The sequence below is a fragment of the Aulonocara sp. 'chitande type north' Nkhata Bay genome, linkage group LG12 (assembly GCF_057382095.1).
Source record: "Aulonocara sp. 'chitande type north' Nkhata Bay isolate Kocher_YH1m ecotype deep benthic linkage group LG12, A_spYH_male_GT1.1, whole genome shotgun sequence".
NCBI classification, from domain to species: Eukaryota; Metazoa; Chordata; class Actinopteri; order Cichliformes; family Cichlidae; genus Aulonocara; species Aulonocara sp. 'chitande type north' Nkhata Bay.
The window spans coordinates 36,337,013-36,355,718 of NC_141355.1; the positions used below are offsets into that span (position 1 = coordinate 36,337,013).

The 18,706-nt window shown below is 40.9% G+C and overlaps 1 protein-coding gene across 2 annotated transcripts in view; it reads right to left on the reverse strand.

Annotated features, from left to right (window-relative positions):
• fras1 (Fraser extracellular matrix complex subunit 1) overlaps positions 1 to 18,706 on the reverse strand; it is a 294,299-nt gene that overhangs the window by 40,482 nt on the left and 235,111 nt on the right. For both annotated transcript variants that reach the window (XM_086315447.1, XM_086315448.1), the window contains 8 exons: positions 16,169 to 16,300; positions 15,926 to 16,054; positions 15,238 to 15,485; positions 13,433 to 13,584; positions 10,449 to 10,611; positions 9,133 to 9,265; positions 3,390 to 3,580; positions 403 to 559 (listed from right to left, as the gene is read on the reverse strand). In XM_086315447.1, coding sequence (XP_086171573.1) covers positions 403 to 559; positions 3,390 to 3,580; positions 9,133 to 9,265; positions 10,449 to 10,611; positions 13,433 to 13,584; positions 15,238 to 15,485; positions 15,926 to 16,054; positions 16,169 to 16,300 — 1,305 coding nt within the window. The remainder of the gene's footprint in view (positions 1 to 402; positions 560 to 3,389; positions 3,581 to 9,132; positions 9,266 to 10,448; positions 10,612 to 13,432; positions 13,585 to 15,237; positions 15,486 to 15,925; positions 16,055 to 16,168; positions 16,301 to 18,706) is intronic.

Genomic DNA, 18,706 nt, shown 5'->3' on the forward strand with positions numbered 1-18,706 from the left:
ATCAAATCAAGCTTTTAGCTGAAAATAATGGATAAATAATTGCAATAAAGCTAGCTAAGGCTATGAAGAAGATTGTGTACATTTTCTAAATCGAGACCTATCAGTTAAATTGCCTAATAATTAAAACAATAAAATTTAAGTTTATTAACTAGCAGTATGAATTAGCAAAGGAAAACTGTTAGCTAACTGCTAGACAAATGCACTAAGTTATTAACAGATAGTAAACTGAGCAGCAGCTAAAAGTAGTTTATAATAACAGGTTATTACTTATAGACAGAAAGAAATAGTTTTTAGTAAGCTGAAAGTAATCTGCTGCTTTAAAATGAATTCTCATAGACAGACTTAACAATGAAAGGTGCAGTTGAAGAACAGCCTTTACAGGCCAATGCAGTCTGTGCTCACCATAGCTGGGAATTCTGATAATAGTGAAGAGGATCTCGTTCTCTGGTGTGTCCTGATCGTGGACGCTGAGAGACGAGTTGGTGATGACAACTCCAGAGTTTTCCTCTATATGGATGCTGCTGACGGACACCACCGGCTCTTTGTCCTCTTTACTCTGCTGAAAGACAATAAAATAAAGACATCTTTTAATATTTGTGGAATAACTACACTGTTCCTCACCAACAGAACACCAGCTTCACAAAGCAGATCTCAAACAATTTCTGTTAAATTATTTTAAGTAATGGCAGATTACTCCTGTTCCTGCTGATTTTATTTTTATTTGTGATGTGGTCCAATTTTTGGTTTCTGTCCTGATGCTTTGACATCTTCCAAGGTCTACTCAAACATTTTGCTTGTATACGCTCAAAAATTTAGACACAGGCGACCAGGAATAACCAGCATATTTCACCAGAGATGTATAATCTTTTCAGGTCCCTTGTTGGGGAGATGTTTTCCTTCAGTCAGCCAAGTGGTGTGTCTGCAGGCTTTCCCTTAACTGCAGACTCGTTGGCATATTCAGATTTTTTGTCTTATAAATGCAGATTACAATGTGGTTCTGTTTGGTTTGTTTCACACAGCCACAATGTTCAGGTGTTAAATATAACGGTTTTGTGACATATCTGTGGTTTGTTATTGCCAACAAAGTAATAAAGCAGAAGCAGTCCTCCTGGTGTGGGAATTTCATATTTTTTGCCAGGGGTTGTATACTACCACCTCTACATTAATACACACCGTGAAAGATTTATTATATACAGGTCACGTGTTCAAATACACACACTCAACAAACTTAACAGCTCACTGACAACCCCATCAATCCAACTCAAGACCTAAAACAGGCTTAAGTGATGGATTTGGAATCTCAGTTTGTTTATGTGTTTATGAAGGAGAAAAAAACAGGGACAGCCTGAGGCCATAGCAGTTTTTCCTTGGAGGAAGCCTTGTGATGCTCAAGGACAGCAGTAAAAAAGAAAAACAAAAGCTGAGTAAGACCTCTTTTTTTTTTTTTTTAAATTACTAATAGAGCGTGGAGCTGTTAAGACCTCGTTTCATCTCTTTTCATCAGCACAGACACCACTTAATCAGCTCAAACTTTTATGGGTGTGCACCAGCTTCAATTTTTAAAAAGTGTTTTTGGTCTTTTTCAAGCTTTTATCGTCTTCTTTTGAAGAAACGAAAGCATCAACAGGGGCGACTTATCTAACTGAAACTAATTAAACTTGGTGATTTGGACTGATGGGGGTACAGGGTGAAGTGCAACAGTTTCCAAAATGAAGCATTACAGGCATAAGACTGAAAAATGTGTTACTTATAAAACAATGGTTTGAAACTGACAGACAGGACGTGAACTTTACCTCAGACCTAGAATATTATGCAGTCCTGTGAAAAACTAAGTACATACCACGATTCAATAGCTTTTAAAGGCGTGCTTGAAATTATTGACATTTTAGACGAGTCATTTTAAGCCAAACTTTAGCTGTCAGCAGTCAGATGACCTGACATTTGACTCTAAAATACTTTGGTATACAAATGAATTCATGGCTGACTCAATGTCCAGGGTCCTCTGGGTCCAAAACGAGCCCAAGTTATCGTCCGTCCACCACTGAGCTGACAGTTGGTAAGAGGTCTTTGTGCTCATATGCTGTGATGGTTTTCACTCGTGGTGCAGTGCATCATGGTCAAACATCTCCGCTCTGGTCTCCCCTGATCAAAGGATTTTGTGGTTCATCCAGATGCAACTTTGCAAACCTGAACCGTGATGCCAGGATGGTCTCTTTAGAGAGAAAATGCTTTTTCCTGGTAACATTTCTAGTAAGCCATTCTTGTTCAGTCTTTCTGAGAGTGTAAACTTTAACACTGTCATAAACTTAAACATTTAACATACTAACTGTGTAGTGTAAGATTGAGCTCTCAGTTTTTTGTAATTTCTGAGCATATGGGTGAATTTGTTGGAATATCCACTCCTGACAATTGTTTACTTGTGAAACGTTTGGGAATGGCCTTAAAACTCTTCCTAGATTCATAAGCTGATGTCTTTCCTCCTGAGGGTGGCTGTAGCTCAGGTGGTAGAGCAGATCAGCCACTAATCAGAAGGTCGGTGGTTCGATCCCAGGCCGTCTCCTGGCTGCATGCCAAATATCCTTGGGCAAGATACTAACCCCATGTTTGCCTACTGGTGGTGGCCAGAGGGCCTGGTGGCGCCAGTGTCCGGCAGCCTCGCCTCTGTCAGTGCGCCCCAGGGCAGCTGTGGCTACAATGTAGCTTGCCATCGCCAGTGTGTGAATGTGTGTGTGAATGGGTGAATGACTGAATGTAGTGTGAAGCGCTTTGGGGTCCTTAGGGACTAGAAAAGCGCTATACAAATGCAGGCCATTTACCATTTACCATTTAAACACACCTACAGACCATCAAACTCCCAAAATATCCACCATTATAGAGGCGCTCACACTTGCTGATGATCAATTAACCGAGTGCATTTGATTACCAGCACTTGACTATGACTAACCCTGTTAATTCCCATGGACGCAATAAGGATATAGTTAGTTTTTTATTTATTTAAGCAGCAACGTCTGTGGTTAGAAATGAATTTTGCTGGGAAAGAAAACCATTTCTGTGCTAACCTAGCTAACTGATAACTGTCCTCCCTCTTCTTCATCACATTTGGCTAAAAATAACACAAACAAAATAGTAATGCCTTGAGACGGCAAAATGGGGCTTCTCAAACCAAGGCGTTGTGTCATTGTGGTTACTTCTGCCATAGAAATGAAGGAAAGTGCAACGGTATATTTAACACAAACACCTTCAAAAATTAAGAGAGTTGAAACAAAATCTTCAAAGAAAAACAAACTTCCTTTATTTTGAAATACATTCTTAATTATACATTAATCAATGTCACTTATAATGATAGTACTACAAGATTTAGTAGTAGTAGCTTTTTAGTTTTTCCTTACCTGGATGTCAATTTCCACACTGAAAGCTTCCGTCTGACTGAGCCCGTCGCTGATGTAGACGCTGAAGATGTCCTGCTTGGTTTGAGGTTTAAGCTGGTTCTCCTGGACGTAAGAGATATGGCCAGATGTAAGGTCCTCCACAGAGAAAGGCACGTCAGGGGTGACGACATGTGAGCCGCCAACAGAGCTTCCTGATTGACGAGAGAACAGAGGAAGAGATGCAATTTAGAAAACAAAGAGCACAGGAGAGCCACCTTTGTCCCCAAAGCCACTCTGCTTTGTAACTCCAGCAGATAAGACCATTTCCTGCACCAGAAACATAAATTTCCTTCGGGATTAATAAAGTATTCTCATTCTCTTTTTATACTACAGACACTTTATTCACTCTTAGTCACTTACAGTTATTTATTCACCTCTCAGTCACTTTAATTTTAAACTGTGTAATTTTAAACTGTATATACCGTATATTCTGTGTATTTATTATCTCACTCTTATTGCCTGTTCGTATTGTTCTTATCTTCAACGTTATGCTGCTATGTTGTATGTTAATTGCCCCTTGGAGATAAATAAAGTCTTTCTGATTCTGATTCAAATTCAAAGTGCACAAAATCATTTTATTCATTAAAGCAATCTAATTTATTCTTAAATTCTTTCTTTTAGTGTAAAAATGATGATTTGTCGCGTCGTCCGGTTGTGGCTACACACTGAAAAAAGCCATTTCTACACTGGAACATTTATTATACTGCAACAAAGAACTCATAAACCTCTCAGGTGACCAGTTAGCAGGCCATCACTTATGTCCTCTGACAGCTCCAATGACAGCAATATTTGTCTTCTCCGTCCCATCAGGCTTTTCATTTGACTTCAGCCGGAACTGTCTGGTAGTTTAGATGCATGGACGGTCTTTACAATTCTCCAGAAAAGCACACTTTGGCTGTGATGACACGACCTGGCTGTCCTCAGGTTGAAGGAGAGTCGCCTTGAATACTTAACATCAACCTTGAAATCTCTGAAGTTTGAGAGAAAGTATGAGTGTCTTTCTTGCAGAAGACGGATGACTCCGCACTGAGCTGAGTCAGGGCTCTGGAGGGAATAGCTGGTGTGTGTGTACTTGTATTTACTTTAGTGTATGCGTGTAAATCAGGCCCAACAGTAAATCGCATCACATCGCCTCATCTCCCTGTTTTACGGTGAGCATCGGGAGCTTCTTATCTGAGCGGGAACCCTCACAGAAGTGTAATCAAAACAGGAAATCACCTGAAGCCACCGGGGAATTACAATTTTTCCAGAATCATTTTTTTTGGTTGTTCTGTTCTCACACGTGGCGTCTGCTGATCTCAGATTCACAGCACCACTCCTGCAATCACGCCACTGACATCTCTGTGCATCGCCGACTGAACAAGGCTCTGAAAAGGAATGTGGGTCGAAAACAGATCCAGTTGTTCAGGAATGTGATGCAGAGAGTTAGCAGGCTGGAATATTAATCCCAGAATTGTTTTTTTTATTAAATTTCATTAATTTTATTTTAGGATTAATTATAGTTACAGATGATTCTACACTAATAGGATCTGAATTACTATATTCCATCCCTACTTCTCTCTTAATGCTGGACTCATAAAAGCACGATTATGAACCATCCCAGATGATGTGGGGCATTTACTCTTGTTCAATGATGAAAATAAGAAAATGGGTCATGCACACAGCAGTTTATGGTTCCTATCTCGTTTACAGGTATCCGGTTGTACTACACAGCAGATTGTAGTATTACACAGATAAAATGGCCCAATGGGCACCAACACCACAGATAGTTCAGGTCTAGTTCAACTCAGAGCGGCTGCCAGTGCCAGCGCACCTGTAAGTGTAAGCAGGTGTGCCCTACCTTGGACCTTACCGATATCTGAATGCGTGAGATATGAAAAAAATTACCAACCATATAATCATGAAGAAAGTGCAAACCATCTATAGGTGCTAACACTGCTCTCTTTTCCAGGCTGTAGACTTATTTCCTCTATGAAGTTGGATAGCACAACATGAGTCAGTGGAGACTGGTTCACTTTTGGAGCCAGCCTCCAGTGGCACCTAGAGGAACTGCAGGTTTGGCACTTTTATATCAACTTAATTTTTTTTTTAGCCTTCAAAATTTCTGCTTACAGTATCTAAGGCAGCGGTCCCCAAGCTTTTTAGCGCCACGGACTGGTTTAATGTCAGACAATATCTTCACGGACCGGCCATTAAGGTGTCGCAGATAAATACAACAAAATAAAATGACACGACCAAGACAAAAACTATGTATTTTGTAAATATGATAATAAACGCGATTTCACTGTGTAATTGTGTAACTTTATTAGCAGCGTCCTCCTGAAATGCGCCGACAACATTAAGAGTAACATCCTCCTCTCTGCCCTTAATGCTCTCTGGTTGCTATGGTAACTATGGTGGTAAAATTTTCTTTCAAAATAAGACACAGGAGACGATAAAAACATTGAAAATCACAAATTTCACACCCGAGTTTAAATAATCATGGGAGTGAGTAATCAGAATAATCCATCCGTTTTCTGCCACTTATCTGAGTCTTACACAGGGGGAGCAACTGGGGCTGGAACACTGAGGCATTCCCAAACCAGCTGTACTATAATTTTAGACAGAAAAGGCCAACAATCAGACAATCTGCTACGAACAGCAGCTGGTGATGGTGGGCAAAAAGAAAGGAAGAAACCACCGACAGAACCAGGAAGGGAGTCACTTTTGTCTCTTTTCCTCTCCTGACATCTACAGAGAAAGACTAACACAAGGAGACAAAGCGGCATGTAAACATATGGGGAGTGACAAAGATGGGCTGGGAGTTGTTTACTTACTCTAGGACCTCAGGGGCCAAAATGAGATTGGCCGTATTCCTTCCATGTCAGCTTTATATTAAAGTAATTATTTAAATTCAAATTGGAAAATGTCTATACTGCATTGCAGTACGTGTGCCTTCCTCTGTGCTAATCACCAAACTATTATGTATTTTGTTAAGGGAAAAGCCATTTCCTGCATAAACACTGCCTGTTTGTGAGATTTTTGTTTTTTCCATGTGCATGTTTTGAATTGCTGGATTCATGCAAATGCACAACATCAGCATGCAAGTCAGTGTCTTTTGTGCGATGGTGCATCTGCATATCAACATTAAAAAAACCTGTGCATGTTGGTTTTTTTGCCAGCACACTGACGGTGACACTGACTGGCCTCCCCTGTGCCCCGGTGACAGCAGAAATCCCATCACCGCTGGCTGATGCTGCTGAATACCAACGACTCCAGCTGCCATCAAGGACGGGCCGCCGGGACACGGAGAGAAAAGATTGGTGCCAGCTGGTTATCTACAGCTGCAGACACTATAAATATCTGACCCCACAAATTTATCCTTCATTATGTCTGCAGACAATGTATAATAGAGAAGGCCAATTATGGTAAATGGTCTGTAATTGTATAACGTCTTACTAGTCCCTAAGGACCCCAAAGCACTTTACACATCCAGTCATCCACCCATTCACACACACATTCACACACACATTCACACACTGGTGATGGCAGCTACATTATAGCCACAGCCGCCCTGGGGCGCACTGACAGAGGCGAGGCTGCCGGACACTGGCGCCACCGGGCCCTCTGACCACCACCAGTAGGCAACGGGTGAAGAGTCTTGCCCAAGGACACAACGACCGAGACCGTCCAAGCCGGGGCTCGAACCGGCAACCTTCTAATTACAAGGCGAACTCCCAACTCTTGAGCCACAATCGCCCTAATTATCTTATTATTGTTACAGCTATGGCTACACACCCATTAAAAATGAACAGTTTCTTTACATATGCAGATCAGTATGATGATTTTCTGCTCTTAACTGCTAAAATCCGACCAACAATATGATACGATTTACTGGTTTTAATGAGATTTTATTTTTACAAAGGTTTCTTCTTGGATTTGGAGTTTTCACTCACTGCCTTATTCTGTGTATCCCATGGAGTAAATCCATGTTTTCTAAATGCATTGCAGTATTCAGGTCATTTACTGCAGGTTTTGCATGCAGTCGATATCCTGAATGGTGCAGATCATGCAACTCCAGATGCTTTCATTGAGTCTGTCAAAGATAAACAGCAACCGTGTCACACAGCACATGAATGCAGCTCTCTAACCAAGGTTGATAGTCCATTCCATCCATCCATCCATCCGCTTCCGCTTATCCTTTTCAGGGTCGCGGGGGGCGCTGGAGCCTATCCCAGCTGTCTTGGGACACCCTGGACAGTCGCAGGACTAACACATAGACAAATACATGGGTAATTTAGAGTTTCCAATTAACCTATCCCCACTAACTCCATGTCTTTGGACTGTGGGAGGAAGCTGGAGTACCCGGGGAGAAACCATGCAAACTCCACAAAGAAAGACCCTGGTGGAATTGATCTCAGGACCTTCTTGCTGTGAGGCAACAGTGCTAACCATCGTGCTGCACGTGGGCATGATGAGCAGGGTTGATAGTGTCAGCTATAATTTAACTTTAATAATTTAAATAATAATCTAAATGCTGAAGATTTAAAATACGTCCCAAACCAATAGATCATCTTTTATTTAAAGGACCCAAATAGTCTGGGGATGTGCTTGTTAAGGCTTCAGAAACACAGAATATTCCCCTTCAACACTAAAGTTGTACCTTTTGAAACATGTTGGTTGAAGCAGTAAGACTGATTGCTCAGGAAATACATATTTCTCCCTAGTGACCAGATATTGCCAGGGGGTTGCCAATCTGTCTCTAAGCCTGGGTCACTGAGGCGTGTAGGTCAGATCATATAATAACTTTTAAATCACAAGGTAGTCCCACCCTGCTTTATCATGTTTTTTGGACACTAATCGGAACCATATTTTATAAAATAAACTGATACGCTCATCAGGAAAATGTTTACTGAGAGTTTTGATTAAAGCAGCCAACTTCCTTACATCCATAATTGCCTTTGCAACCAGAGAAGTCACCTTGGCCATCAGAAAGAGAAGAAAGTGTAAGATTCACTTTTCTCTAAGCTACGCCCAGCTTTGATTACAACCTGTTCTTGCTAATGTGGGCTCATAATGTCACATCTGCATACAAGCATGATTTCTTCTGGCTGAAAAAAGAAGAAAGCCAAAAACAAGATGGTAACAGCCAAAATACTAAAAACGAGGCTTCACAATCCAGTGGCTGACATCACCGCTCTGTCTATTTTTTATATATAGACCAAAATTACAATTACAGCAAGATATACCATTTTCATTATTCATTCTCAATATGACTTTTCTTCCTACTGTGTTTATATCTATTTCATTTCATGTTGTTTCAGCTTCTGCACTTGCAATGTTACAGTTTCCCCAGAGGGAATCAGTTCCTCTTCAACTCTTGTCACCTTTTTCATTTTTCCAAGCGCTTCCTCTCGGGAGCAGAAGAAAGAGCAGCAGTAGTTGAGTGAGCCTCAACATTGTGAAACTTCAACAATTGCCCCATCTGTACCTGGCTATCTGGCGGCTCTAATCCACAGCACAATCAAGCCGAGACAGATGGCACTGGTACCGCGGGGAATTCACCCGGCATTGTGTGCACAGGAATGTGACGCAAATTGAAATGTGAAAATTATTCAGAGTAACAGTTGCAGTTTGTCACATCATGAGCCAAAGTCAATTCAGCTTCCTGCAACAGTGACCACACTCCAAAATATCTGCATACCGTCACACAGGCACTTCTCACCTGTCCTGGTGTTCTCAATAAAACCATATTTAGGAGGGCTGACAAGCCAAATCAGCAGGTCCTTCGGGGGCGTGTCCACATCTGACACTGTGATGTCATTGGTAGACAGCTGCACGCGACCGCCTTCCTCGACCTAGACATGGATAATAAGCAAAAATAAATTATTTAATTGGGAGATCCTAGTTTTCTCACTTGAGTCTAAAGTATAGTTAATACAATATAGTCTGTTTAATATTTTAATCATATTATATATTTAAAGCTCTGAGAAAACTCAGAGTGGGCTCATAAAAAAAATCAGAATCTCAACTCCAGAAAAACAAATCCCCTTTCTGCATTTGAACATGATTAAAAACTCACAAAAACTGGAAATTCAAATCTTTACAAGACCCTTGAAGGATGAGTAGACAGTAGATGTTAAATTATTTAGTGCTCCGTGAGGCTTTTCCTCTTTTCTACCTTTATTGTATTCTTTTAATTTACCCAGAAACAAGACAAGCTGTGAACCCACAGAAGAGGTCCCACTTTGAGATGTATTGGCTGACCCAGAAAATTTCTCCCCACACAGCCATGAAATAAATAGATCCAAGAACGAGACATTTCTTGGGGCGAGATTTGACTTCGTATCCTTGATGAAGGGTGGAATTTGTGGAGGGACATCATATCCCAGGTACAGCCTGCAGATGCAAAGCTCTTTCTCTTATCGTATTGTTATCTTGCAGTGAAAGACAGGAAGTGCACATTTCTTTAGTGTAACACAATGAGACTGACAGATGTCCACACACATACACAGGGGAGAATGTGTTAAATATAAAAGCATGCTGATGCCATATTCTGCTGCATTTGTATTAGCCCCTGGACTGTGACAGTGCATACCTTTACCCTTATCCATGAGCCTGTAGTTTGTGGACTTGAATGTCCAGTTAGCTCAGCAGGACAGAACAAAGCAAGCAGAAGTAGAGGAGTACGTATCTGTTATTCCCACTCACAGAGGACAATACTCAAACATCATGGTACGTAAATGCCATTTGCTACATGTTGATGAAGGAAATCCAGCAGACATCAACGCAACTTTCAATTTAGAGCTATTTTTTAAACAAAGACCCTCAAGCGATCTGATGGAGATCATGTGACAGGAGTCCCTCGCTTCTTTTGTCTCAAATATAAAACAGGTACATTAAATATGATTCGATGCTGTACTTAAGATGTTCTTCTGACTAAAGGTAAATATTGTTTCAGCTGGCCTGCTGTGTGCACCTCCGTTAAGTGTGTAAGATTCTTACTTGCACATTTGTATGCAGGACATAGCGTGTGCGTACCTTGATGCTGCTGCGGACAGTGACCAACGGCGGCTGTCTTGGTGCGGAGGTGATGGTGATGGTGCATATCTGGTTGTCAAGGCGATTGTTGTCTCCATCATAAACAACAAAGTGGAAGATATCAGTCACTGGCTGACTTCCCGTCTCTATTGAAGTGATGTACCTGCAGATGGAAAACCCGTTTTAATCACAGTTTCTGTTTTCTTCATTTATCCTTCCATTTTCTTATCCAGGTCTGGGTTGCACAGATGCACCAACTTCCTTCTCTCTAGCCTTTAGCTGAGAGACACATGGCCAGATTTACTAATGGTTTACTAATGAGGCAAAAAGCCTTCGCCTCTAGTTCTTCTGGAGGACACGGAGGTGTTTCCAGACAAGCCAAGAGACAAAATCTCTCTTCTGAGCCTCAACTAGGAGGCTTCAATGAGGCATCCTGGTCAGATGCTGAATTCAACTTGCTCCTTTCATTGTGGAGTACCAGCACTGCAACTCTGAGCTCTTCTTGAATTACTAATCTCCCCATCCTACTGCCTTAAGGCTGAGCCCAGACGCCTTTTAGAGGCAGATCATTTCCACCACCTGTATCTGAAACTGCAGCCATTTGGTCACAATACACAGCTCCACCTCATAGATGAGGACAGGAATAAAGATTAGACCATAAATCTTTTTTTTAAATACATATACATATATATACACACACACATATATGTATATATATATATATATATGTATATATATATATATAAAAACACCCAGCACGCCCCTGTGGGCGGTTTATCCTTCAAGCTCGGGTCCTCTACCAGAGGCCTGGGAGCTTGAGGGTCCTGCGCAGTATCTTAGCTGTTCCCAGGACTGCGCTCTTCTGGACAGAGATCTCCGATGTTGTTGTTCCCGATGTGTGTGTGTGTGTGTGTGTGTGTGTGTGTGTGTGTGTGTGTGTGTATATATATATATATATATATATATATATATATATATATATATATATGATGAACAGTTGAGCTAATACAAGGGAAAAAAAGACCTGAAGCCAAACAAAGAAACAAAAGTCTTATTTTTCCATTCCCATGATAATCAAAGGAAGTCGAGAAGAAAAGCCTCCCTCAGAGAATCACTCAAATGCAAATGCTGCTAGACTTTAAATCAAAATCTCTGACATTTACAAAAATTCTTGAAAAAGGTTTCTTAATCTTTAAAGTGTGTGTTTAATAATGATTTTGTCTGATACAATAATTCTCTTTTAATGGGTACATAATTATCTGTTTATGTGTTAAGTCGTGGATTGATAGAGGACTTGGCACAGATTCGCTTTAGCCCTCTCACAGTGATACAGCTGCTAATCTCTGCAGAGCACTAATAAAACTGAAAGCCATGCCAGTGTAATCTCCTCTAATCCCATTCAATTCTTTTAAAACAATTCCCAGCTCTTGTTTGTAAGAGCCAGCACCAAAGAGACAAAACTAATACAGCCGGTTTGACGTTCGCCCCCAGAGATCGGCCCGTGCCGCAGCTAATCAGGGGCTGCGTTATGGAAATGATATAGCTAGTACGTGAATATTTATGCTTCATTTTAGTGCCTCTCATAGGGGCCTTACTACCACTTGCAGGTACAATCAGAGCTAAGTTAATTGGCTTTGCTAATGCCAACAGGCTGATTCATTGAACGCAACGGGAGAAAGACTATTGAATAACTTCCAGTTAATACGTTTGTTTTCTTACCGGGTTTTGGTTAATGTCTGTGGAGCTCTCATTTCATGAGAAGAAACATTAGGATTAAAGGAAAGCAAAATGGATCTGCAAGCTGTTACAGCGTCTTCTGCAGCTTGAAGCTGACAGGGAAAGTGATTCCCGCTGACTCAAGCTGCAATCAGAGAAATTGATCGTGAGTACGCCTGCAGACTGAAGAACCCGAGACGGTGTTTTATTGCACAGAGTGGCCTCGACACCAGGCTATTCCTTTACAGCTGCCTCTTTATTAGAGGCTTAAAAACCTCCTCCTCTCACCTAAAAACCAAAAGGGTATAAGCTTTTTCTTTATTTCTTTAAATTTTTTCTACCCCCAACCCGTCAATTTTCTACTGCTTATCCAGCTTAGCAGTCCAACGAGTGATGCAGATGCCTCACTGTCCAATGCCACCACCTCCAGCACTTCCAGGGCGACACCAAAATGTTCCCAACTGGCAGAAAGACTTTTTCTCCCCAGCATGTCCTGTGTCTGCCCCATGCTTGCCTTCTGGTTGAACCCATAACACCTCAACATCTAAGTAAGTCCGAACCCAAGTGGCTCAGAGCTGCACGGTGCTCTGAGCCACTGCTTGTTCGAGAATGTGAATCCTGCCTGCTATTGAAAACCAGTCTAAGCATCTATTCATTATTTTTATTGTTGTCATTTTTGCTTTCTTTTTTTAAAATATGTTTTTCTTTAATTTCATTTATGTTTATCATGTGTGCTTGTGTATACTAGATGAACAGATATTACCTCACTCCATGTTGTTTTCAATGTGCCACATTTAAAAAAAAAACTGACTCAACCCAATAAAAATAGATGAAACCAGAGCAGGCCTGCAGGTGAAGGTGATAAGACCTCAGCTTTTACATATAACTACTCCTAGTTACTCAAACGCTGTTGCCGTGAGGCAGCCGTTAATAAAAATATTAACATTTTTTGTAGACTCCCATCGAGCTTTGTGAATCTTTATCGCATTTTCACTGACTGCTTCTGGGGACAACCGAGGGTTTTTGAAAGTCATTTTTAGTTCAAGTGCAGATGTAATACTGATATTACAGTTTTGTAAGTCTCTGAAGAAACATTTAAACCTTCACAGAAAGCCGTAATTAAACACCCGTGTCTTTGAGGTGGGGTAAAGTGCTTCACAGGTCACATAAAAACACACCATTGCAACATTTACTAAATGCTGTCCTCGTTGTCTGGAGGATTTTAAACGTCTTAACTAGTCCCACCGAGTAGCTGTTGCTACCCATACCTGATCCTGTGCTTATTGATGTCCTCCATTGTGAAGGAGGAGTACTCCCTCAGCTCCTGGTGCTCCTGCTGGGACTGGCTCCTGGTCAGGATGCCGTACATTGGCACCGACACCAGCTGGAGTCGAATCTGGTCATCTGGAGATGAGTCATCCTGAGGGACCAAACAGACTTTAGTGATACTGTACTTAAAATGAAAACAGCAAGTCTCACCTACAACTCTTTATTCACAAAATTATTCTGTGCTGTAAAATTTCCCTCATGTCACACACATAGGATACAATGTATAAAACATTGCCTATCTTCCTCCGGTCACCCCCGGCCCTTGGATGGTGTTGCGCATCCATCCTCTGCTTATCCAATTCAGGGTACCTGAATTCACCAATCTTTTACAGGGCTATCACATAAAGATAGACAACTATTCACACATGCTGGTAATTTAGAATCACTACCTGCTGTGATCTAACCCCATGCATGTCATTGGACGAGGAAGTTGGAGTACCTGGAGAGAACCCATACAGACATGGGTTCTCTCTAATATATCCAGGTTTGGTTTTGGGATTGGTAATTTTTTGGTAGCCTGCTAAAGAAAACTAACCTTACCTATACTGTAGGCGTCAACAAGAACTTGGCTCTGTTTATTAAATAAGGGTCACCCAGTCACATCAAAGGTGACTTAGCTTTAAAGGAAGACGGAGTTTACAGCTTGTATCAGTCAGTGGATCGACTAACAGTCAGGTACATCTCAGGCCCCTGAAGATTCATATCTATATCACACATTATAAAATCATCGGGTTGTCCATCAGCATGTAGCTTTATAAAGGCTTCATATTTTAATTTCACAACAATATCATCTCATTTATTTCCACAAAACTGGGATGTTATGAGATAAATGATATAAGGCCTTCATGTTGCCTGGCAACCACTTAGCAATGAACTAAAGTGACATTTGTATAGTACAGCAAAACCTCAGCCTTGCAAGAGAGACACACAAATTGGCTGATTGTTTTTAAACTAAGAAAAACACATAAGTGTATTCTTTATTTATATATACAACAACACTCACCTATATTTTTTATTTTTCTCTATGCAACCACATCAAACCATACTGTAGCACAGGCATGTACTAGCAAGATAAATGAAGATGATTTTAAACTGTGAACGATGCAAAGTTTCTCCAATGGAGTCCAAAATAAAAATATGGAGCTGAAAATAAGCTGAATATGTCTCTCCATCATTGAGTGCATATGCCTGTCTATTCTAGGGCTGATATAGGGATGGACAGCTGGACTTTGAAAGATAGCACCAGGCCACAGAAGCAGCAAACAGGCCCGGAAAGGCCCTAAAATCATCTATTCGAACCATAGCTCGTGCAATATGCATTTGCTGGCTCATGTCTCACAGAACTGCGAGCATAGTTTCGAGTGCGTGCAATCAGCTCCGACCGCCGAGTCCAAACCAGGACGCGACACAGCCCGGGGACAGCCCATTATCAGATCCTACTGTGGATTTTCATGCATGTTTGGTGTGTTCCCTGCTGCTTGGATTTTTTAAAATCCTTCTTTAGTCATGCTTCGTGTTTCGCTTCTTTTCCACTTTCCTGCATCACCATATGTATTCTTCTCCTTTTTCTTCTTCTTCTTCTGTACACCATGTCTTTCTTTTTAATATTATATCTTTCTGAACCTGCCTGCACAACCTCTCTTTTCCACACAAGACCCCATGACACTTGCGTAATACATAAACCAAAGCTCAGCGTAATTCAAACACTAAACACTCTCACTGGCACGCAGCTCTCCTAACTCACCGTGTAAGCCAGGTGTGAGCGTCTGATGACAGTGCTGCTTTTCTCGCCCACTTCCAGCGAGAGCGTGGCGATGGGGTCCTGCTGTGGCCCGCTGCCTCCAGCGCCTAGAACCACCACCTGCACTACTGTGGCAGCCATGGAGATACCGTCGCTAACTGAGAAGGTGATGGCATCATCTTGGGTGGAGAGCCCGGAGTGGTGGTAGAGCAGGACATTGCGGGTGACGTCGCTGAAAGTGAAGGTGTCACCTGAAAAGACGGAGGAAATGTGGATGTTACAACTGTAGTTTCATGTGTTGATTTTAGTCCGCCTGCTTTTCTGTTACCTTTCCACCAGAGACGCGGTTATACAAGCAGGGAAAAAGAAGACGTGAGGACAAAAAAAACTGACAATAACTAAATTTTTGAGGCCATAAAAATATTCTTTCTTCTTAAGCGGGCGGCCAAGCTTCTGTTTCACATTAACTTTAAAGCTGGTGTGCAGTTCAACTCAAGCTGAGACTAAAGTAAAAATGACACGAGCCCTACGAGCCAGCCTCATGTGACTATGCAGTGTTAAAATCTATTAGCTGAACATCAAATGATGTGATAATTTACAGATCCTTAAAAAAGTTTAAAAACTAAAATCAGACAAATAAATGTCCATCCTGTTCCTCTGGTCCCAGCAGTGTCAGTGTGTTGTACTTTACCATTAGTCATGCGAATCTTTGTGTTGCCGTCAGTCTTTATCAGCTCTCCATGGACGGGAGCTTCTACCACCTCGAACTCCAGCTCATCTGGAGCCGTGTCAACGTCGCTCACGGCCAGCTGCTGACCGCCTGCATGCGCCACAGAAATGGAGAAGAGTTAGAAGCATGAACAGCCGGCCCTCAACAAGTTCTCTTCTTAAATAGTTTTTGTACGAGCCTGTTTTTGCGTTTATATAATCTTACCGATGGCAGCTTGTCCTCTGAGGCTGACCTCCAGCAGAGGGTCCAGAACCTGAAACACCGGCGGCTGCTGGTGGTTTGTCAGCAGCAGGACGGCAAAGTCCAGCTCAGGCGTGTTGTGCTCGCCATCTGACACTGAAGCACACGCATGCAAGAAGGAGGAGAAGAAGAATATCATTAAAGCAACCACACAGATCATACATGACACAGAGGAAACACACAGACACAAATTAGTCCAAAAACAAACGCACACCTCTAACACATCACCGCTAATGAGCTTCCCAGCTTCTTTTACTTCACAAAGAAATCTTTTTAAGGAAATTTAACAACCTAAAAGTCAAGATTATAAAAATAAAGCACATCATAGAGGCTGAAGTTATTAATTAATTTAAAAAAAACAGAATCAAGCCAAAAAAGGTGTTAGAGTGTAAACTCTACTTAATGGGGCCACTTGTCGCTTTGCATTAACACATGATTTAAAATTGAAACAGCAACAAGACAACTGTCAATTTTGTCACCTGGACATAAATGAGAGGGGGGAAAAACAGCTTTATATAAAAATATATTATGATTTTATTATTTTGCTGCTCTTTTGTTTTACCTTATAACAATCTTCAATAATCTGAATTAAAAAGACAAAATTCCCGAGAGTTTTCACCACTGTGTGACTGATGGTGTAGCTCTTAACACATTTAATTGGCAAGTAAAAGGTTGCTGGTTTGATTCCAGCTGGAGACACAAATACCCTTCGGGTTTGTGTCAGCAAGGGTAAAACTTGAGTGGCAACAGAGATATTTTCTCTCTTCCACACATTTCTGATCATTTTAAACTCAAATTTTCTTCCTTCAGACTGAAACGTTTAGGCTTTAGATGAGTGCTGTCGTGAAAGTAAGTGAAGGGCCGCAATTGAAACGACAGTCCCACAATAGTGCTGAATTATGCTGAAGCATACATTATTATCAAGATACAAGGGGACAATTTTCTCTACCCACAGTAAGAACCAATTCATTTAGAAGCACAGGTTTGTACAGGGCTACGGAGGCATTTCAATGAAGATACAAATAAAACTACAAAACCTTTAAAACAACATTTATTTGCTGTAACTTTTAACCACAGGTAGAAATTCTTAGAATGAAGTCGCGCTTTTGTCTTTGCTGCAGTAATGATGGATCGTGGTTGAACAGGGTGAGCACTAACCATCAGTGCTTACCCTGATACGAGGCACACTCTGTGCTATAAGGAGCTGTTTTTGTTGTCTGCGTTTAAAAGCTGAACCAACATTATCATTTTAAATCATTTATTATTATAGTTCATGGTTGCATCAATGAATGAAGAAAAAATAAATGAGCACAGACACAAAGTACACGGTTAAACTGATGAACATGAATGAAGTCATCAATCTGATTCAGATTAATCCAATAATGACTGTTTATGAAGTGTTTTATGTACAGTTATTAATTTTAATGATGAATAAACTTTGATCACTTAGAGTAATTGGAATAACTGAGAGGGTGATTTCTCTGAAACACCATAAAATCGTGACACTTGATGAAAACTTATTCACACAGCTCAGCTGACTGAGAGCTGCAATATTTATAGTTTATCATAGTAAGAGTTTGTTTGCACTTACAGTGTAAGTAGAGTGACCTTTGTTTGAACTGAGTTAAGCTGCAATACAGACTTATTACAATCATTTGTCTGTCAGATTCAATACAATAAAACTGGTGTTATTGCTTTTTGGAGGGCTGTTTAGTTGCTTAGCTGTTAGCTGTGCTGTAATTCACTGTAAATTAGTCTAAACTCACAAGTGGACTTCAGTGTTGTGTGTCTGTTAAGCAATTTCCTGTTTTATTTTGGAAGTCTTAGTCTGATCACACTGTTGTCTTTACTTCCTTTATGACTCTTATTTATTTATTCTATATATTTGCAGCATCTCTGTGCTCGCTGATGCATCATCTTTCCTTCTTGTTTAGCCAAGTCTTCCAGCACTCCTGTTTTTAGTTATATTCCTCTGAGGTCACACTTGAGCTTCTCGTGTACGACCTTTCCTGGATTTTTCCCAGGAATTTTCCTTTGTTTACTCCTTGCAGATCTGTTTGGCTCGCTACCGTTCACATGTATGACCGGTGCCTGTTTTTGCACTTGTTTTAGGTATTGCTGCTTTCTTTCTCAGCCTCCAGGTCTCCTGTCATTAAAGTTAAACACCAGAACAGAAACAGCGCAGTGAGTGAAAGTTCGACTTAATGTCTCAGTTTGAGAGCTGATGAATAATTTGGAACGGATTAAAGCCAGAAAACTGCCACCGTGTTTTTGTATTAAAAAATATTTAAAGAGGAAAGCAGCAAATGCATGTAATTAACAAAAGCTGATTACTAATGAAAGGTGTGCTTGTAACTAATCAGTTAACTGGCTAGTCTGCTGATTACATAATGAAGAAGACAAGAGGTATGAACCTGATAAAAAAATTTAAATGCTCAAAATTAAATATAAAAACAATATCTGAGCGCGTACAGCAGCTGTTCAGGTAAATGTAATTTATCT